General features: G+C 49.9%; 1 protein-coding gene across 1 annotated transcript in view; it reads right to left on the bottom strand.

Annotated features, from left to right (window-relative positions):
* Window positions 1–13,920: 13,920 nt before the first annotated feature.
* Window positions 13,921–22,982, bottom strand: part of GORASP2 (golgi reassembly stacking protein 2) — a 182,634-nt gene continuing 173,572 nt past the window's right edge. Inside the window, exon 11 of the mRNA XM_085645324.1 lies at window positions 13,921–14,885. Coding sequence (XP_085501450.1) covers window positions 14,506–14,885 — 380 coding nt within the window. The 3' untranslated portion in view covers window positions 13,921–14,505. The remainder of the gene's footprint in view (window positions 14,886–22,982) is intronic.

Consider the following 22,982-nt stretch of genomic DNA (forward strand, 5'->3'; position numbering starts at 1 on the left):
AGGTCGGTCTGATAACAAGGTACCTCAATGTTAGGGCGCTTTTGTGCTTGGTTTACACTGTATACTAATAATAGAACCTATCACTGTGTAGATAGTCCTTTCTAACATTTGGTCCTGAAGAACTGCCACGTGATCATTCTGACACCCTAGGCAAGAAACATGTTGACCTATACATTGCAGCCACAACTGTACATTTCAGAGGTAACCCTTCATTTTTAACTAGGACCAGTCGACTAACTGATTAAAATAATTTGGAGAACCACTGCGCTTCATTTTAGATTCCTCATCACAGACCCCTCACATTTCCTATATACATCTACACTACGAGGCCCCATACTCTCTCCGTACCTTACGGCTTGGGAATAAAAGATCTTCGATAAAGAGCCCCTCATAGGGTGCCCGTTAGGCATTGCAGTGCCGGCCTGACGGGGAGCATGCCCTATGATGAAGCAGGACAACCAGACGGGTGTGTGAGGGCCCTAATTCACTGTGGGGGACACCCCCTCTCCACTTAAGAGATATTCTGATATACCAACCAGGCCTCTACCTCTATATTTTGTCTAAAGGAACTGCATACTTAGGTTGATATACTAAGGTACCCAGGGCTTAGGTACACCAGCATGTATTATGTCACCCATGAGAGACCACTCAAACTATGACTATAGGCCTGCCATTGCAGCCTGTGTAAGCTGGCGCTAGCACCACTTACGATAGATATAATTTTTCTTATATCTAAAGTCACTACACTTAAAACCTATTAGTCACCCCTAAGGCAGGCCTTTCAATCCTGAAGGCAGAGTGCTGAGTTAGAATTGTGCCCCGGAGTTGATTCTTCAGGCTTTTTAAATGCATGCAGCTATTTTGATACATATAGTGGGTATGCATCATTACGCGGTGGCCAACTATATATTGGCTGTGCCAAACCTGGGCATGTTTGGTATCAAACATGTTGGAATCATACCTCTAACACCGTTACCGGTGTTGGAGGTATGATTCCATGGATTGGGGGGCTCCTCCATGAAGCCCCCACTAATCCCCGTAACAGCCTTCCAGGGTCTGCCAGCAAACTAGTGCTGCTGCCAAACTCAGACACGATTCTGCCCTCCTGCTGCTGACCTAAGCTCGATCAGGGGAAGGTAGAACAATAGGTTCTCTCTCACAGGGAGGCGTGACCGCCACAAAACAGGACTTCGTGTATTGGGCTGGGGTGGAAAACAAGAATCAAGCTCAATGAAATAGGAAAACAATTTGCTCAAACATTGTGCTCATAATTTCAAGTCTGTAAAAAGACAAGTAGCAATCTGAGTTCAGATTACGGAAATTCATGTCCCTTACAGGTAAAAACAAGGCAAAGACAGCAAAAATGGACATTGTAGAAGACATTATACCTTCAAATGAAGTTTGGGAAACAAACAGGTTTAGAGAAGACAAACAGTGAGGACGAACTATAAGAACATTTACATATAAAGGAAGCCATGTGAAAAAAGAGATGATTAAGATAAATGCTGTCACAAATGAGGACATTTTCAATAAAGATGGTGAGGATGCAACCAAATGTAAAAAGAAAATGGTTATGGTCGAAAGAATTTCCAAAAGAGACTTCAAAAGTGCTGACAAATCAACAAGCTTTAAACAAAAAGAAACAAAATCAAAAATCTATAACAGAGGGTAGTAAGAAAGAAGAGAAACAAATGAAGATGTACAATATATAGGCATAGAACAGCATTGGAAAGAAGTATCTGAGGACTTTTATTGAGGGAACACAACACAGAATAAAGCTGTACTGATATTGTGTGTAATGTTTTTGTATTTGGTAGTTTGTTTCTCACAGTGTTGTTAGTTTTCTTCTTCCTCCTGGGACCCCATTCTCTTGATCTTTATCACGAGTGTCTCACCTTAGAGGTGCAGACATGTCCTCAGCTCTGGGTTTTATATGCAGGCAATTGGGTTATCTTATGGCTTATCTTACCCCAACCACATCCAGATGACAACAGAACTAAAGATCCTCACACTCAACGTGCAGGGCCTCAATAACTTTAGTAAACGGCATGCCATCCTCTCCTATTTGGAACATTCTGGGGCCCACATAGGTCTCATACAAGAAACGCATCTCCTCCCTAGCAACATTCATAGGCTTTGCTCCTCGGCATCGCCCACAACAATACTTTTCATCTCTTTCAAAACCTCAGGGATAGCCATTCTCGTCTCAAACACCTTTAGTGGCAAGGTTGGTCCTATGCAGGCCGAAATAAAGAGGAGGTTGCTGGCACACTCAGTTACGATAGGATCCCACAGCTGGGCTCTCGGTACGATATGTGCCCCTAATGATGGGCAGGACCATTTCATATGCCACGCTGTGACTGAACTGTCAGGGTCAGCAGATCGTTGCGTCTTACTGGGTGGAGAACTTAATCTGGCCTTTGACACCGAATTAGATGGATCGACCCAATGCCATGGACAGTCAGGGCCCTCTCCCGTGATGGGACACGCTGGATACAAGAGATGGGTATGGCAATTATCTGGCGGACTCCACCCCCACACTAGAGACTTCACCTTTTACTCCCATGCCCACAAAACGTATGCCAGGATTGATTACTTTCTGGGTTCACAGGGGTTGCTTCTTAGACCACTGTCACTGAAATAGAACTTCGTTCACTATCAGACCATGCAGCAGAGACACTCACATTGGCCATCCCACCGACTAATCCACCCCCAAAAACATGTCGCCTGCGCAAAACCCTCTTGCCCTGTACTGATGTTGTGCAACAAATCACTAAAACGCTGGAAGAATGTCTAGCATTCAACAACACCCCAGATATCTGTTGCTACCCTTTGGAAAACTCTAAAGGCCATTGTTAGGGGTGCATTCATTGCGATCTCCTCGGCAGATAAAAAGATTCGCAAAGACAAATGGGATTGGCTTTCACGCCAAGTCCTTGAATTGGAGACCATACATAAACAAACTGGGATTTCCCGGGTTTGATGTCAACTGGAAGTGGCACGCTCCCACTTGGAGAGCATTGACTTGGGCAGAGGGAGTATGCAGCTCTTTACCTGTGGCAGACATATTATGTCAGGGTGACAGATGCAGGTGCCTCCTGGTCAATAGATTGCACGGCAGCAGGCTGGAGAGGTCCAGGTGATGCTGAACCTGGCGGGGGAGTGCAGATTACACTCCCATATAGTAGGAGCGTTTCACAGTTTTTATAAAGAGTTCTACACAGCTCAACTATCTGACGAGGCACCATACCGATATCTTCAAGGAGGGCTCACTCCGAAACGAACACTGGAACAGGTCACTGACCTGGACCGCCTTATCTGTATCGAGGAGGTCATTTCTGAGATTGCCTGCCTAAAACTGCTTAAATTTCACGGCCACGATGGGTTCCCTGCAATTTTCCATAAAACATTCTGCCCACTCATTGCTCCTATCCTCACTCGTTTGTTTAATACCTTTGGCGATGTTTCCGCAGTTCCCTCTTCGATGTTATCAGCCTCCATCGTGGTTCTTCCAAAATCAGGCAAAGATAAACGGCTCTGCGCATCATACAGACCGATATCCCTTCTTAATGTTGACCATAAACTTTTCACTGGGATAATTTCATCCCGAATTAGTCCAATAATACCAGGGCTCATAGACCCCGACCAACTGGGTTTCTTACAGAACCGACAATGCAGCGACAATACAAAGAGGCTGCTCCACCTTATTGACAAACCTCAACAATTCGACACAGAACACTTTACTGGCAATTGACGCTGAAAAAGTGTTAGAGTCCACTGGCCAGACTTAAAAGCCACTCTCCAGCACTTTGGTTTTAGAGACCATTTTCGCAAATGAATTCTCAATGGCTGCATACGGCCAGAGGCTGCAGTCAGAGTGAATGGGCACTCCTCAGCCCCATTTCCGATCTGAAGGGCACGAGGCAAATGTGCCCCCCCCTCTCTCCCCTATTGTTCGATCTATATATGGAACCTATGGTTCAAAGAGTCGGGGACAAGCCCTTCATCACTGGTGTCCAGTTTGAAGGAGAGCCAGGTCATAAGCTTGTATGAAGAGGACATCATAGCTACCTTAGAGAAACCCTTGATTTCCCTGCAAGCCTTCCTTGATAAGATGGAATCATTTGCCCAGGCAGTGGGCTTCAAAGAGAATGTACACAAATCCCAAACCCTTAATCTAGAGATCCGGCCCGCTACTCAGGATGCTCTACAATACTCCTGCAAGGTACAATGTTCACCAACATCAATCCCCTACTCAGGGCTTCAGCTTGCTGCTAAAACCCAGGAAACAGTGTCTCTTAATTATAAAAATGCACTCCGCCAGATCAGATTGGACTTGCAAAGCTGATGGTCATACGGGCTCTCCTTGCTTGGCCGTGTTGCAGCCCTGAAAATGACCATACTGCCGAAAATATTGTTTCTTTTCCAGGTGCTTCCCAAGAAGCCCCTACATTGGGTGCTCCGTACTCTCCAACAGGAGATCAACCGCTTTGTTTGGGTGGATAAACAGCCACGAATGAGTAGAGATCTAAGCCATAGACCCCCTGGGAGGGAGGTGTAGGCATATCAACTTGCAACGATACTACCAAGCCACGCAGTAGAGGGCCCTCTTGGAATGATCCCGCCCCGAATCTGAAAAGCATTAGCTAATCATGGACCGAGCGGTTGCGGGCCAATCTCTGTGGACAATCCCTTTTCTTCATAAACCCGTGCCCCCCCAAACTTTTATCTATCTCTCATCCCAAGACCCATAGTAACCGTTTGGGACTTGTTGGCGGAAAAGAGCTGACGTGCCCCCTTCCCCTCCCCTCCCCTCTAAAACCTATTGTATGCAAACCAGAATTTGCCCCGCTCTAGCTTTCCAACACTGGAATCAGGATGGCTGCAAGTCCATTGGCCACTTATTAGACGAAGAGGGAATTTGCTAATTTGAGGATCTTCGTTCTGACCTAGCCGTGCCTGAAACTGAACGCTTCCGCTACAGTCAAATACGACACTAGGTGTTGCACCCTACGGTATATCCTAAGGCACAATGGCACCCCCCACGAGAAACGGATACTTTCTTTAACGTCAAACGCCTGTCTCATCACTGAGTTCTATGGCCTTCTTCACCCTGTTGCTTCCCAACATAAGTCTCCCAGTCAGACGCTGGGAATCTGAAATAGGCCACACTTTAACACAACGGGAAAGGAGGGGGGGGGGGGGGGATATCTATCATTCTGCAAGACACACGGCCCGAAATGTCACCGGCATTGAAACAGCGACCAAACTGGTTACCTATTGGCATCTCACACCTCTCAGGTTGTACAAAGGCAACCCAGCTTGGGGGCCGGAGTGCAGCCGCAATTGTGGCTCACTGGGCACGCTATCTCACCTGTTATGGGACTGCCCTACACTAACCAATTATTGGACACAGGTGCTCAATGATATTGACACTCACTTCAACGCACAACTTCCCCACTTCCCAGCTTCCATTATCTTGGGACTACCCAAAGCCCTCACTTTCCCAATAAAGTAGCACAGAGGCAGGTAGATTGGTCTTAAACTGGGTGCAGCTCTACAGAAAACATTATCGCAGTTAGGCACAGGGCATATTCCTACCTATCAGGGATGGTTACATCGATTGTGGTATGTTCTTGGCATGGAACGCATATCCTTCTCCTAGTTAAATCTAGGGACGTCCTTCCTAGATCTCTGGCGTACATTTCTCTTGCTTCTGACTTTGGAGTTTCATAAACTCACTTGCTCCAAACATCTACGCCTTCTATGTCTCATTGAGACTTCCTGGGGTTCTACGGAAGGGTGATACGGACACTGTCCACACGTTCTTATGAGATTAGATGCTCTCTTGAGTAATATGTATGGTCCCGGGGGTGTGGGAGAGTTTGTTTGACAGTTTGAAGACTGCCATAGCTATTGGGCCACTGCCCACTAATTGCTTTATATTTGTAAAACTCAATGAACAAGTTACTTACCTTCGGTAACGAGATATCTGTAAGAAACATAGGTTAGTTATAGATTCATTACCTTAGAATTACCCCGAGGCGTCAGACTGGATCCGGAAAGTTTTGTCAGCAGTACCCCTGCGCGTTGGAAGGTGGCCTTGGTCGGCTCCGCGTCCGTCGTCGTGGCCGACACGATGACGTTGCGGTATCTACATAGACGCCGTCCTCGCGTGCTGACATCAGTTCTGTACACTACTTTCCACGCCAGAAGCGCAGAGCCATGCAAGACACTGACCACTGGTGCACAAAACTAGGGCCCTGAAAGTATGTCCTTAACCCTAAAAGTCAGTTCGCAGGACGGGGAGGATGGGCGGGGTGCTAAGGAATCTATATAACTAATCTATGTTTCTTACAGATATATCGTTACGTAAGGTAAGTAACTTGTTCATCTGAAAGAAACAGTTAGTTATAGATTTCTTACCTTCGAATAGTAGGCTTTGATGCACAGAACGACCCCCCTAGTGATGGTCCGTTTGTGCACAGCCTGACCTTTCTTAGCGCCCACTTAACCAACAAAGAGCTGGTCGTCCACCCGGGATTGTTTGGTGTGATCCAAGTAAAAAGAAAGCACACGTTTTGGATCCAGCCGATGGAGCCTTTCTTCCTCTTTTGAAGGAGGCGGAAAGAAGGTGGGCAAAGTGATGGTTTGGCCAAATTGGAAAGAAGTAACCACCCTGGTAAGAAAGGAAGGTCTAGTTCCAAGGACGACTTTGTCCGGATGGACAGCCAGAAAGGGAGACTTGGAAGACAGAGCTTGTAGCTCACTCACCCTGCGTGTAGAGGTGATGGCCACCAGAAAAGCAGTTTTTAAAGGGAGGCGTCTGAGAGGACAGTTATGCAGTGGCGCTAATAAGGGGCACATAAGATATGTCGGAACCAAGTTCAAGTCCCACTGGGGCATTACGGAGGGAACAAGAGGAAAAAGATGAGTAATGCCATTGAGGAAGTGATTTACAACAGGGGACTTGAATAGAGAAGGCTGATCAGGAAGCCCGAGGAAGGCTGAAATGGCCAAGAGGTAGCCCTTAAGAGTGCCCAGAGCAGTGCCCTGCTGGGCCAGAGATAGAAGGAACAAGAGAACCTCAGAGGGGCAGAAAGGGGATCCACAGCCTTTGCTGTGCACCATGCCACAAATGTATTCCATCTGCAGGCATATACTGTCTTAGTGGAAGGACGCCTGGCTGCCAAGATTACATCACAGACCTTGGGAGGCAGGTCAAACTACGTCACCTGCCGCCGCTCAATCTCCACGCAAGGAGGTGGAGGCTGGACAGGTTCGGGTGGAGGATGGTCCCCCGCTGCTACGACAGGAGATTCTCCCGAAGAGGAAGTCGGATCGGAGGACCGATGACCACGTTGAGCAGCTCGGGATACCAGACTCTTCGTGCCTAATCTGGAGCCACAAGAATGACTTGGGCCCGGTCGCGCTTGATCTTCTTCAGCACTCTGGGAATAAGTGGTATAGGCAGAAAGGCGTATAGAAGACCGCAACTCGAAAAGCATTGCCTAGTGAGTGCGGCCTTGGAAATTCTGACCGAAACACAGGATAGAGGCTGAAAGATCGGAATCCTAGCCCGAATATCCCGGACTCGCTGTTTGGGAGGATAAACCCAAAACTGCGTCGTGTCCAGAACCGCTCCGATGAAGGGGAGCTTCTGAGAGGGGGCCAGGTGTGACTAAGACACATTGATGGAGAACCCCAGCGAATGCAAGAGGTCGGCCGTAGTCTGGAGGTGGGAGACGACAGCCTGGGGCGAGCCCGCCTTTAACAGCCAGTCGTCGAGATAGGGGGAAGACTGGAAGACCTCTTCTGTGCATATCAGCTGCTCCGGAGGATAAACCCGAAACATTGTGTCCAGAACTGCTCTGATGAAGAGAGCTTCTGAGAGGGAGTCAGGTGTGACTTCGGCACGTTTATAGAGAACCCCAGCAAGTGCAGGAGGTCTGCCATATCTGGAGGTGGGAGACGACTGCCTGGGGCAAGCGCGCCATCAACAGCCAGTCGTCGAGATAGGGGAAGACGGGAAGCCCTGATCTGTGCAGATGAGCTGCGACCACTGCCATCATATTCGTGAACACCCAAGGGGTGCTGGTAAGGCCAAAGGGGAGCACAGTAAACTGAAAGTGCTTGTGGCCTACCGTGAACCGTAGTTAACGCCGGTGGGCCGGCAGAACAGGGATGTAAAAGTAAGCGTCCTGCAAGTCCAGGGGCTAAGCAGCTTGTGCCGGCCTGTGGCTCTGGGCGGGACATAGTGGGGCAACCCTTCCATAGCCACAAAAGGAGCAAAACGCAGACTGCGTAGGGAGGGTGGTGGAGAGGCCCAAGGACCTGGTCGTAGCCCAAGAGTCCTTAAAGCGCTCTAGTGCGCTGTGTGCCATCAAAGGGCATGTCCATAAGGGTGGATTGGACATCCCCAGAAAAACGAGTCGAACGCAACCAGGCGTAGCGTCGAAGGGCAACAGACGTGGAAATCGCCCCGCCAAGTGCGTTGGCGGTATCCAGCCCACAGTGGATGGTAAACTTTGCTGCATCTCTCCCCTCAGCAACTGCACCGGAGAGTACAGCCCCTGGCCTCCTCTGGGCACTGAGGCAGCACCTGCGCCACCGTATCCCACACAGAGTGGGTGTAACGGCCCAACAGACATGCAGTGTTTACCAACCGCAGTCCCAAGCTGGCAGAAGAAAACATTTTCTTCCCAAGATGGTCCAGATTTTTGGATTCCCTATCCGGTGGTGCAGTAGGGAAGGCGCCTTCAGAAGTGGCGGCTTGGACCACCAAGTTCTCAGGGGTGGGGTGTTGGGAGAGGAAAGTGAGGTCGCCCGGGGCCAGGCGGTGGCGTCGGGCAATCATCCTGTCCACAGGAGCCCCTGTGTTGGGCCTGGACCATGTTCCCAAAAGGATGTCCGTGAGGGCTTCATTAACCAGCAGCAGGGGCTCCGAAGAGCTCGCTGTGGTTGAAGGACCTCTGTCAGGAGGTTAGTCCTGACTGCCATCGTAGGTCGCTCGAGGTGGAGAGCCTCTGCCGCCCTATGCAACACCACTACGCATGAGGTTCCCTCCTCCGTAGCAATGGTAGGAGGATACAACATGCCTAGTTCTGGGGAAGTATCCAGACCACTGGCATCCCCCAGTTCCTCTCTCCAGTCTGGATCATAATTTAACTGGTCTGTTAAAGTGTCACCAGACCCCTCCCATTCTTCCTCACCCTCCTCTGGTCTGCCAATCTGGCTGAAAATGGCCAGAGTGGAACACAGTGACAAACGTACCCATCGTCGTCAGATCCGGCATCAGTCGACGCCGGTCCGGCTACGTGTCCACATCGGGGTAGAAGCCGGCGTCGGCTGCAGACGTGGTGCCGGTGAAATCGGCGCCAGTGGAGGTGTAACTAGGTCGACCGGCACCGATCCGGATCCAGGCCTGGATCCAAGGAGGCCCTGCGGTGCCAGGGCTGAAGCCGCCGGAAAACGCCTAGGGCCCCCAGCCGAGGCCGCAGGGCCCAGAGGCACGGCGGCGAAGTCGGGCTTCCCAAAGATGGCGTGCATCGCTTCGTAAAATTGGCGCAGCTGGGCAGGGGTCGCTCCCGGTCCTGGGAAGGCTGGAGTCGACCCTGAAGGCTCTGCATGGGGAGGCACGGGAGGGACACCACCCACACCCTTCGTTGCGTCGGCCAACGGACGAGGGTAAGTCGAAGAGCAACGATGCTTCTTCGACTTCTTCTTGTGCTTCGACTTACCTGATCCCGAGTGCGAAGACTCAGAAGAGGAGTGATGATGACTCCGCAATCAGTTCCTCAACCTCCCACGCAACCGGGACCTTGAGCGACATGGAGCCGACTGTCGGGCCTCAAGGAGTTTCGGAACCGCTTCCGCAAAGACTTCGGGACCATGCTTCGCCAGTCGGAGCACGACTTGGGGTCATGGTCGCGCTCCAGGCAGTAGAGGCACATGCGATGCGGATCAGTCACCGACATTAGTCGGTTACAGGAACCGCATGCCTTGAAGCCAGGCATCCCTCGTGCACCAGGAGTCGGTAGAGACTAAAAAACGAAGTCGACAAAAGTCACAAAAAAGTCAGTCCAAAAAATGTCTGGGGGTACCGCTCTCTCCGGATCTGCGATTGATGGCACGGAAAAAGAAAGAACTGACGTCAGCGCGCGAGGGTGGCGTCGGTGTTGCTACCGTGACGCCATCCCGGCAACCACGATGCTAATGACGGACTAGACCGACGCAACCTTCCGACGTGCAGGAGTGCTTCTGACGAAAAACTTTCCGGATCCAGTCTGACGCCTGGGGGCAATTCTAAGGTAAGGAATCTATAACTAACTGCTTTCAGGTGAAGAGATTTAAACCATAAAAACAGATCATGATCAAACTATAAGAAGCTGAAAATAGGCTTCAGCAAACTCGAAGTGGTAGAGGCCTTCAGTTACCCAAAGTTGGTCACAACAGAGTTGCTGGAGGACACTATTAGGGGATGATTACCTGGCAATGGGACATGTCAATGCTCAGATTTGAGGATGTTGGGAAAACTACAAATATTAAATCCCCCACTTTACTGAAAGTTAATTTTAACAATGTCATGTATACCTTCACCATCTTAAATGCTCTCCCATTAAGTGTGACAGGAAAACTAAACATAGACCCCGACACAGCACTGAGTTAAGTTGGATGGCTGGAGTCGAACTATTGACCACCTTATGAAACTTTAGCTCCATATAATCTCAACTTCTCCACCCACAGACCCACTCCTCTAATGACTATGCACCCCCCAAAGAACTTGCAGCTGAGCACCCTAGCTGGCTAAAAAGGTACAGTGACCAAACTGATCATTGCACTACGTGGATATCAATTTACACAGATTCAATGTCATTAAGACTGAGGTCCTGGTAGTGAGCTCAAGTGTTCTGCTGGATTCTTTTTTAATCTTTAACTCTGAAAACGAGGTCACCTTAGATGCCAACCTCCCACTGATAGCACAATTGAACGTCACTAAAAACGCTTCTGCCCACCATTGCGACCTATGTGGAACCATGCCTTTGCTTCTCCTATTTAGTATTTCACTTGTGCTAGCTGCTGCCTTTGCCAGGATTGAGGACTGCTGATGAGCAAGTATAGATGCAGTTGCAAAGGCGAAAACTGAACTTTAGCGGAAAACCAGGTCTGCTTCGGGCTATCCTCTCTCCCCCATTGTCACTCAACTATAGAATACTTTAAAATCAAGAGCTTGCACCCATGTCCTTTCTCACAGAAGCATCTTACGGAATCTACAACGTGATGGTACCTTACTGGTCAACCATATGCCCAAGGATGATGTCCCCTCAAAACAGACTCCCTGTTGATCTGTGATAAACATATTTTGGGTCACACTTACGCAATGCATGGACCTGGGCCTTCCTCTTGAATAGGCTCCATTTATACCATCACAATAAATGCATCTCTCTGCGCTCCCAGAAATCAATAAAGAATGCACCTGTACAGACCAGCATTTTCATGTCATAGCAGTGAACAACCAGTGGATTAAGCTACTGAAGATGAAGATGTTGACTGATAATCTCACCTCCAGAATGCTCTGTGTTGCCTCGCTTATGAGAAGTACACTGAAGCATTCTGCAAGCAGTGTTTGCACTAAACACAAATAATATGTGTGTGTGCGTGTGTCAATTAGCTGTCATTGGATTAGCACAATCGTCAAATATTATGGCATCACAGCTCATTTTGGTAGTCTGGGGTATGACTTTCCAAATGTTTCTTACTCTGCAGACCAGTCTGATTCTGTTTCACAACTATGTGTGGCGAGAAAGATAAGTGTGACAGTTTTAATGCGTTCAAGTTTTAATAGGAAGGCGAGACAAGAGGGCTGCACAAAATTGCTTAGGTATTTTCATGCATTATGTTTTAATGCATGGTATATCAACCTTGAGAGAAGCAGCATTCCGGTGCATTATAAAACAGACATATGTATGGTTTTGGACAGGTAAGGGCCTTGTTTTTAGGTCGTTTGCCAGTGCAGCTATTCGAGTTACCATTTCTTTAAAATATCCATAGAATGGGTGTTGGCTTCACCCAGATGTGTATTTCTCTCGGACTTCAAGCTATAGGCTGTTTGGTGTATCATTCCAACTCCACAGGAACGCTTGATTGGAATACATGAGAAACTATTTTACATTAAAAAAAAGTACACCGACTCATCACATGATAAATTCGTTATCCAATAAATGCACTGTATATAGGAAACAACCACTTTATTTTAGTTTTTTCCCACTACAGCAGGCTTTTTTTATTAAATACTTCAGTCTGGACTAAAAAAAACAAACAAGCCAGGCCTATTGTCTCTGCCAGAGCTCATCATTTTAAACTTATGGCGACATAGCGAGTTTCTCATGCAAGGAACACTAGTTGTAGCAGCAGGTTGTCCACAGGGCATGTAATGAAGCCAACATTTGCTCTCACCCCATTGTGTGCTGCCAACCCCCACGTGGCCAACGACATAGTGACAGTCGTTTTCTTTCTCTTGTATTTAGAGGATTAGTGAAATCTTTGCTGGATTCTTGAATCCTGAGGTCCAGGGGTTCGCAAATCCAACTCTGGATCTGTGAACCCTGCAGGGGGAGGGTTAGGGTATTTTCATGCCTGTTTATCCATTTTTTTTTTTAACCAACATCTTGTTCGGTGCACTATGTTGGATAATGGGAGTCAACAGATTTCTTTCTGTGCTGGGCAGCCAATAAAAGCTCTGCAGATTTGCAACTCTGCAATGGATGGTGGGAAAAATACTCTAGTCCAATGGTACTTTTTTGTTCCAATTGGATTTGCAAATCAGAGGAAGTTCAACTAATTAAAGGTCCAGGGGCCGTATTACAGATGACTGCGCCGGCGCTAATTTTCGCTGTGTGCCAGAGTATGTTTGTGTTTATGCGCGTTTGCGTCTGTGCACTAATACAATATGCGCACAGAAGCAAACCGCCATAAACAGAGTTCAAAGACTGCTCCAACATCACAGCGCATTACAGACCGATCCTCTGTAATGCCATCGGGCGCATACTCTGGCGCACAGCGACAATTAGCACCGGCGCAGTCATCTGTAATACGGCCCCAGATATCTCTAAAATGTAACCTCTTCATGCCTGACCTGAGCACCTTTTAAAACACTTATTTCATGAAAACCATTGATGGGATTTACACCAAAACCAAGCAAAGGCACTTCCTTGAGTACATTCTACCTTCGTGCCGAATTAGATGCAATTCCATTCAGCACTTATTTCCTGCACAGAGGACCACAGAATCCTATGGAATTAAAAAAGGAAATTGCTCTTTTGGGAGCACCCCCCCCCCCCCCCCCCTTTTGTTAGCCCCCACTTGACATATCTGTATGAAATTTGCCATGAAAACCCCAAATTAGATGTACTTTTTTTGGAAAGTTTCATGCAACTATATCGAAAGGAGCCACAGTTATAACAAAAAAAAAAAAACGACTTTTCAATGGAAACACTTACTCAACCTTAACTAAAGGCGCTAGTACTGCCTCTGTAATAATATTTGTATATATTTCTCGTACACCATTTCCGTCAAACGTTGCCGCTCTCCACACAGCGGGTGCTCCCAGCTCGCGAGGACAGACTCGCGAAAACCTTTTTTCCTCCAAAAAGACGCTGGGCACTCAAGGCTTAACAAGTCATTTTGTTAATTTATTTTCAATTTTACGTGCAACCCCAAAGCTGACACAGCTTGAGGTTGCACATAGAAAATAAATTAACAAAATGAATTGTTAAGCCTTGAGTGCCCAGGGTCTTTTTGGAGGAAAAATGTATAGCTATATATGAAACAGATAAAGATATTACACAACGCTGATGCTGTGGCTTCAGTGAGCACTCTGACATTTCTGAAAAGTAAGCTTAGGGTTTCATAACACAAGGCTTTGTAAAATTCAATTAATTTATTGCTGTCCATATGTTTTCCCTCAAATATTTCACTATTCTCCCACAGTCAGTGAGGCTTACCCCAGTGCTACAAAATGAAATATTCAACACTAATTGTGCATTACTGCCTCAATGCCATCATATACTAAGACTGCAAAGTAAAGCAGAAGTTACAAAAATGTTAGGATATTTATTTATCTGCGGAGAGGAAAACCGTTCACCAGAACAAACAAAAAGATGCTCAATTATCAGCGCATGTTCTGTAACTTATATGAAGGCTTATTTTCTTGGACAGTTTTATAGTAAAATAAGTTATATCCCATTTGATAAAGTTTGGCTGTGGCAACATAACCACAATACGTACATGTTTTGCTTGGTTATTAAGTCCTATTCATTGGTTTGAAAAAACCTACAAGTCCCTGTTCCTCTGGTTTATTTCAACTTTTAGGATTATTTACAAGACTCCTTCAAATAAGTAAAAACTAGTATGAAATTAATGATCATTTGTATTTGAAAAACATATCCCCAAAGGCTAAATAAATATACCAAGCCAAACAATTAAATCCATCGGAAATGTCTGAAGTTATGAAGACTCCGAAACATGTACGGCTGATATTCCAGAGACTGATTTTTCATTGAGTGCAGGGGGATAATTTTCTCGCTCTTCTGCAGCAGTTAGTATTGAAGCAGCAGGCATATCTGCCTTCCCATTATCTGATACAGCAGCAGTGCCAAACTCATCAGCAAGGGAACGCGATTGTGAAAGATAAAAAGATATATCAGGTTGAGAAGTAGGAATATTTGGGAGGATAGGAAACGCTTTGGGCAATTCAGATGACAGCAAATCAGCAGGCACTGTAGAAACCCCTGGGATGATAGGAAAAGTTGTAGTAAATTCAGGCGGCAGGGTCAACGGTGATGTCCCTGGTACACTCACGTTCCCTGCCATAGTTGATGGCAAACCTGTAATTAAGCATGATCAAAAACAAATTTAAAAAAGCACATTTCAAAGTATCAATTTCTGAAATGCTCTAAAAGGTGACACTAAGATGTATAAACTATATACAAATTGCAAGCACCCCATTTATATCAATAAAATAAAAAATATTTTGAAATCATATTTATGTCACAGAGTAATTGGTAATAACACAGAAAATAATCAAAGATTGATTCACATAATGCTGGAAAATTCTTCCCCAAGCCCGAAAGGCGTTGTTAGTGTTGAAATAAATATCTTGGGATTATGTCTAAAGTCGCAAGCAGGGAAAAGAAAAACATGCTCGAAAACTGCCTTAAAATATACGTTTTGAAGACTGCCTATTCCTTTTGCATTTCTTCCATTTATGTATAATACCTGTTGTCTGTACAGCACTCCGATACCCCAAAGGGTCATGTTCACACTATATAAAACTCCAGATCGCTACTCTGTCACCTTTGAAACAGATGGTCTTCCCCTTTCTTGCTTGTGACCAACGTTCCAACAACTGTCTGTAAAATGTCCATTCCCCCTCGTACACAACAGCCTTTACCCGTTTTGAGAGGGGAAAGCAGGGCAGATAGAATGCAAAACTGCAAGAGCAAGAAGAATGCTCCCTCTGCATTTGATGCTCATCTGGATGTTAAAAAGCTGCAGTCTCCCTGGCTAACCAAGCTGCTGGCATCTTACCTCCTGAGCCATCCTTAGAGGTCTATAGAAATCTGGACTTTGACTCCTAATCAGGGATCTCAGGACTCTTCTTGTTTGGTGGAGCGCGATTGACTAATTTTGGAACCACTGCCATCCACTTTTGTAGCTGCTTTGGTTCTGGAAATATTATGGGTTGAGTCTCAGATAAAGAGTCCATTTGGCGGCCAGGCCAGTAGTGACTCGACTCTTGGATGTCCATAGTATGGGGGATTGACCCCATCTATCATAAAATCTTGATTGCGAACTGCAGTTTCCAACATATAAGTGCCTACCCCTAAGTTGCTAAGTAAGAGTCATCTAATGTGTATTGTCACACTAGCTGTGCAGTAACTACTGAACTCCTGACTCCAGTAAACCAGACCTGTGCCTCTCCACCAGACCGCTCACCTACACCACCACAAGGATCACATGGTAATACCTTAAAAGAGACAGGAGACTTTCATTCTGCAATGACCGGTTCAAAATAATCAGTGCCAACACCGACATTCAAAGGTTTTCTTCTAACCAGGATGATCCTAAAGTGCTTGAAGAGTTAGAAGTAGAGCTAGTATCCTGGGCAGTCCCACAGATAATCTGAGGGGGTTTAAATGTTGCACCTTGAGGTGGGAAGGAATCAAATGACTAATTATCATGGGAGAAAACCTCAAGTTCACAGGGCCTTGGTATCACCTATGAACAGTCATGGGCTTGCTGAGACTAGGAATGTCAAGAAAGCACCTGATCCTAGATTTACGTATTTTTCCATTTCACAGATAAAGTATGTCAGATTAGATTATTTTCTGGCCTCTGCCGGACTAGTGGGCAAGGCTAAAATTAAGAAACTATCAAAAGGCTTTTGTCAGATCATAGTCCATTAGTTTTGAAAATATCGGGCCAGGGCAGCCTTAAGTCTCAGACTAAGTGGACATTCGATAGGAAATTGCTTTTAAATAACCCATTTGTTGAGGACATGGGTGGTCAAGTTTTTTTTATATGAACAGATATAGTGCTTCACAGGGGATGGTCTGGGATGCTTTCAAAGCAGTACTAAGAGGGTAGACCATTAGTTTTGTTGCGCACATAAGTACGAGTTACTTACCTTCGGTAACGAAGTATCTGGTAGAGACGATTCTAGCCGCAGATTCCTTCACGTAGAATTATCCCCAGGCGTGAGACTGGATCCGGAAACTTTTTTTCACAGCATCCCTGTGCGCCGGGGGCGGGGCGACACCATGCGACTTCGCCCAGGCATCGTCCATGTACGTGACGTAGGAAGCCAACCCCCCTCATCCTGAGCAAGGAATGGGACCAGTCTCAAGACAGACCGGGACAATAAACCACCAAGCCACCCCAACCTAGAGGGCAGACAAGGGCAAGACATGGCAAGAGGACCCTCAAACCAGAGGATAGCAATGGAAGGAGAGGAAGGAGGACAAGGATAGAAGCAATCCCCCCCAAACCTGGAGTAGCCAGAGCAGCAGGGCACCAGCGCACCGAAACCCCATCCTCCAAAGAACCAAGTGAACAATGAACGGCCCCAGACGGAGCCACCCATCAAGAACAAGGAAGGCATTCACAGGAGACACAGCCCCCCACCGGGAGGCGAGTACGGGAAGACCAACCCAAGGGTCCTCGCAGAATAGGGGAGGAAGGGCGGGCCGTGAAGGAATCTGCGGCTAGTATCGTCTCTACCAGATACATTGTTACCGAAGGTAAGTAACTCGTACATCTGATAGTACTAGCCGCAGATTCCTTCACGTAGAATAGATACCCTAGCAATACCCCCTGGGAAGGAGGGTCTGCGAAGGACCCCACTACCCAAAGCAGAACAGTTGCGTCCCCAAGTGTCCAGCCAGCGGGCCTCTCTGGATGGCGGAGCCAACCGGAGCAGCAGGGAGGGAAAAGCAGTCCGCAAAAGGGGGCAGGCGGCTAAGGGGTGAATGGACAGGCACGCCGGGTCACGCAGAGTCGGAAGGTGTTGATGCAGAAGATGCGGAGGCACCGGGTCCCCGGAGGCAGGACGCCTCCAAGCCCCCGTCAAGGCAGAAAGGAGCGAACCTTCAAAGGGAAGCAAGATTTCCCTCCCACCAGAGCCCTGGTGGAGGACCTCCAACTGATAGTCCACCTGAAAATGAGCCACCGGGTCACCCATGCGTAGGATGCCCACAGCCGTGGACACCGCGTGAGTGAAGGCCGCACCCGCAGGGCCTCGCGGTGGAGAAAGCAGCTCCTCTGTGGGCGACGTCTGCAAACTAAGGCGGCCGTCCCAGAGGCCAAGCGGGGTGGGCAAGGGCCAGACCTGGAAGTCAGGAGGAGCCGAAGAATGAGGGACCTGCCGCTCTTCCGACAAACACCCCTGCCTCAGGAAGGGCGGGGAGCCACTCTTCGATGCCGGTTGAAAGGACACCACACGGTGACCAGTCTCCGGGAAGGACGATACCAATATGCAGCCTGCCTCCGGAGAAGGAGCGCCCGAAGACGAATACGCGGTACGACCCCTGCGCGGAGCTGTAGAGTCCCGGCCCGCCCCCCGCCGAGGCAACCACCTGCGTGGGGGAACGGGATGGGCCCGGAGAGGGGCCCGAAGCCCTCCGCGGCCCAGAAGGAAGCGAAGGTCGCCCGGCAACCCCTGTGGCGGTGCCAGGGACGATACAACCTCCGACTTGCCCTCCAACGAGGCAGCCGCCTGTGAGGAGGTACGAGAGGGGCCCGGAGGTACGAGAGGGGCCCAGAGAGGGAAGAGGGGTCCGCCCTCGACCCGGAGCGGGACGAGAAGAATCCACCGACCCCGGTGGCTCCAAAAGGGCCAGCTGCTGCCGGCGCCGTAGTGGCGTCACCTCGGCCTTAGACAGGACCACTCTGCCAAGGGACCGTGAGGGGCTCGGGGATGCGACCTGAGCCCCAGCGACCTCCCACGATACCATAGGGACCCCCGCGGGGCTTTGTGGCAAGGCAGAGACGCCATGGCCTGAAGGAGGTGCCTGAAGGAGGTGCCTCAGAGGAGCCGCACCCCAACAGCACCACATCCTCCAAGCCTGGATCCGACCCAGTCGGCGCCGGAGCCACCGCGGAGGGCCCTGCGCAAGGCGAGGGATCCGCCGACGCCCCAGGAGGGGAAGGAGGAGGAGAGGCCTGCAAAGCCGCCACGTAAGTCTCCATCTGGACTCTCGATGCCCTAACACCGGGAAACGGTGGATAGGACGACACGCGGGGCCTCATCACTCGTGGAGAGTCCACGCCCCCGGTAGACTGGAAACCAGCCCCCGGGGACGAACTGTGACACTTACCCACCAGGGAGCGACGCTCACGTGACATTGGAGAAAGGCGAGGACGACTACCACGGCCGGACCTGAAGCCGTCCGCCGAAGCAGACCGAGGGCGGGACGTAGACCTGGAGAGACGCACCGAGAGACGTTTCATTCGGCACTCCCGCAGCGACTTCGGCTTCAACTTTTGGCACGCCGCACAATCTGAGGTGCCGTGATCCTCCCCCAAACACCACATGCAAATGAGGTGAGGGTCAGTTGCCGACATAAGACGCCCACAAAACGTGCACGTTTTAAAGTCCGAAGGCATTCGCACACTGTTCCACCAAAAAAGAATGGAAGGGGACCTTAAACAGGCCCGCAGCAAGGAACGGATACGCGTTGCACATGGAAAAGGAAAAAACTGATGTGGCGCGCCGGGGCGGGTCTTGTGTGACCTCGCTGACGTCACGTACGCGGACAACGCCTGGGCAGAGTCACGTGGTGTCGCCCCACCCCCGGCACGCAGGAATGCTGTGGCAAAAAGTTTCCGGATCCAGTCTCACGCCTGCGGATAATTCTACGTGAAGGAATCTGCGGCTAGTAGTCTCTTTCAGATCAAACAAGCAGGCCAGAATTATGGGGCTGTATGAAAACCAGCTATGCTAGAAAAGCCCCTTTTGGAGAGGTTCATGCAGTGGCAGGAGGACGCGCAAATCCAATTAGAAATCACAATGGTAAAAGCGGAGATCAATAGTTACTATACTAAGGGGCAGCAGAAAGATTTCAGGCACATAAAAGAACAAGTTACTTACCTTCAGTAACAATGTATCTGTAAGAAACATTAGTTAGTTAGATTCCTCACCTTAGAATATCCCCAGGCGTCAGACTGAATCCGGAAGATTTTTCGTCAGCAATACCCCTTGCGCGTCGCTAGGTGTCGTCTGCGGCTCCACGTCCGTCGTTGGCGTCGTGCGCCGGAATGACGTCGGAGTACTTAGACGCCGCCCTCGCGCGCGGACGTCAGTTCTTGTACATAGCTTTCCGTGCCAGGAACGCAGAGCCATGCAAGAGACCGACACTGGTGCCAAAAAATCTAGGGCCCTGAAAGGGATAGCCTTAACCCTAGATGTCAGTTCGCAGAACGGGGAGGATGGGTGGGTCGGTGAGGAATCTAACTAACTAATGTTTCTTACAGATACATCGTTACCGAAGGTAAGTAACTTGTTCATCTGAAAGAAACACGTTAGTTAGATTCCTCACCTTAGAATAGATACCGAAGCAATACCAACCCCGGTGGTGGGTCTGCGAACCAAGATCACACCAGAAAGTCCTGGAGGACAGAACGGCCAAAGAAGCCATCCCTCCGGACTTGGCTGTCTAGGCAATAATGCCTGGCAAACGTGTGCAGCGAAGCCCACGTCGCCGCCTGACAGATGTCCTGCAAAGGGACTCCCCGTCCCAAAGCAGTAGTAGCCGCCGTGGCCCGAGTAGAATGGGCTCGCAGCCCAACAGGAGGGTCCTTTTTTGCCAAGGAATAACAGATTTTTATACACAAAACGACTCACCGGGAGATGGTCCGTTTGTGCACAGCTTTTCCCTTCTTTGCACCCACGTAGCCAACGAAAAGCTGGTCGTCCACTCGGAACTGTTTTGTGCGGTCCAAATAAAAGGAGAGCGCACGTTTTGGGTCCAGACGGTGGAGCTGCTCTTCCTCTTTGGAAGGATGCGGAGGCGGAAAGAAGGTGGGCAAGGTGACAGATTGCCCCAGATGAAAGGGGGTCACCACTTTCGGTAGAAAGGAAGGACGAGGCCGAAGGACTACCTTGTCCGGATGAACAGATAGAAAAGGAGGCTTGGACGATAGAGCCTGGAGCTCACTCACCCGTCTAGCCAAATGGCATCAACTGCCGCCGCTCAATCTCCACGCATGGAGGTGGAGGCTGGACAGGTTCGGGTGGAGGACCGTCCCCTGCTGCTACGAAAGAAGATCCTCCCGAAGGGGCAGACGTATCGGAGGATCGGTCAACATACTGAGTAGCTCGGGATACCAGTATCTTCGTGCCCAATCCGGAGCCACCAAGATGACTTGGGCCCGGTCGCGCCTGATCTTCTTCAGCACTCTGGGCAGAAGTGGTATAGGCGGAAAGGCGTACAACAGACCGCAACTCCACTCGCGACGAAAAGCGTCGCCGAGCGAGTGCCGCCTTGGAAATTCCAACGCGCAGAACTGCTGACATTGCGCGTTCTCGTCGGTGGCGAATAGATCTAACCAAGGCTCTCCCCACTGCTGAAAGAGACCTTGCGCCACCTCGGAGTTCAGACGCCATTCGTGATCCATCATGCACCGGCGGCTGAGTTCGTCTGCTCTGGCGTTCAGAGAGCCTGCCAGATGTTGAACCACCAGGGTGATGCCCTGGTGTTCCAGCCATGTCCAGAGACGCAGAGCCTCCTGACAAAGGGTCCACGACCCCACCCCGCCCTGTTTGTTTCAATACCACATGGCGGTGGTGTTGTCCGTGAACACCTGCACAACACTTCCCCGGACAGAGGGAAGGAAGGCTTTCAGTGCAAGTCGGATCGCTTTCAGCTCCAACAAGTTGATGTGGAGGCGAGACTCCGCCGGAAGACCAGAGGCCTCTGATCTCCGCCTCTCCCATATGGCCACCCCATCCCAGGAGGGACGCATCCGTCACTACGACATGCTCCGGTAGGGAGAGGCTCTTGCCCATGACCCAATCGCGATCCGTGAGCCACCACTGCAACTGCTGTGCAGTGCCCTCCGAGATCAAGACATGGTCGGACAGGTTACCGTGATGCTGGGCCCACTGAAACTTCAGGTCCCACTGCGGAACCCGCATGCGCCGCCTGGCGTGATGCACTAGTAGGATGCAGGAGGCCATCAGCCCCAGAAGCCGCAACACTAGCCTGACCGAAACCCAGGATAGAGGCCGAAAGATGGGAATCAGGGCCTGTATATCCCGGACCCGCTGTTCCGGTGGATGAACCCGGAACTGCGCCGAATCGAGAACCGCTCCGATGAAGAGGAGCTTCTGAGAGGGGCTCAGGTGTGACTTCGGCACGTTGATGGAAAACCCTAGCAAATGCAGGAGATCCGCCATAGTCTGGAGGTGGGAGACGACTGTCTGGGGCGAGCCCGCCTTCAACAACCAGTCGTCGAAATAGGGGAAGACCGGACCCCTGATCTGCGCAGATGAGATGCGACCACCGCCATCACTTTCGTGAACACCCGAGGGGCACTGGTAAGGCCGAAGGGGAGCACGGTGAACTGAAAGTGCTCCTGACCCACCGTGAACCGCAGGTAACGCTGGTGGGCAGGCAGGACGGGGATATGGAAATATGCGTCCTGCAAGTACAACGCTACCATCCAGTCTCCAGGGTCTAGGGCAGCTAGAACCTGAGCCAAAGTCAACATTTTGAACTGTTCCTTCCGGAGGAAGGCATTGACGTTCCGGAGGTCCAAGATAGGGCCGTAGGCCTCCTTTGCCCTTCTTGGGAACCAGAAAGTAGTGGGAATAACAACCACGACCTACTTCTGGGCTCGGAACGCGCTCGACGGCCTCTTTGGCCAAGAGGGCCGAAACTTCCTCTTGCAGAAGATGCAAATGATCCTCCGAGATACGGTGGTGCTGCGGTGGCATGGCTGGAGGGGTCGTCTCGAAGGGGAGGGAGTAGCCCCTTCGGACGATTTGCAGCACCCACCTGTCCGAAGTAATGGTACGCCAGTGGAGCAGGTGATGGCGAACCTGGCCTTCCACTGGCGAGGAATGGGCCTGAAAGCTCGGACTAGGAAGGCTTTCAGGCGGATGCTGCCGGGGTGGATGTGGACTGACCGCGTCGTCCTCCATTACCGCCTCGGCGGAAACCACGTCCGCGACCAGGCTGGTTCTGCGGCCGGTGGCTAGGCGGACGTGAGGAGGTGCCCCTTCCTTGGCCACGAAAAGAGCGAAAAGCAGAAGTATGCGGCCGCAGGGCCGAGAGGCCCAAGGACGTGGCCGTAGCCCGGGAGTCCTTGAAGCGAACCAGCGCACTGTCCGCTTTCTCACCAAAAAGGCGAGCACCATCAAAAGGCATGTCCATGAGTGTGCTCTGGACATCCCCTGAAAAGGACGTGGACCGCAGCCAGGC

The sequence above is a fragment of the Triturus cristatus genome, chromosome 3_1 (genome assembly GCF_964204655.1).
Source record: "Triturus cristatus chromosome 3_1, aTriCri1.1, whole genome shotgun sequence".
Lineage (NCBI taxonomy): Eukaryota > Metazoa > Chordata > Amphibia > Caudata > Salamandridae > Triturus > Triturus cristatus.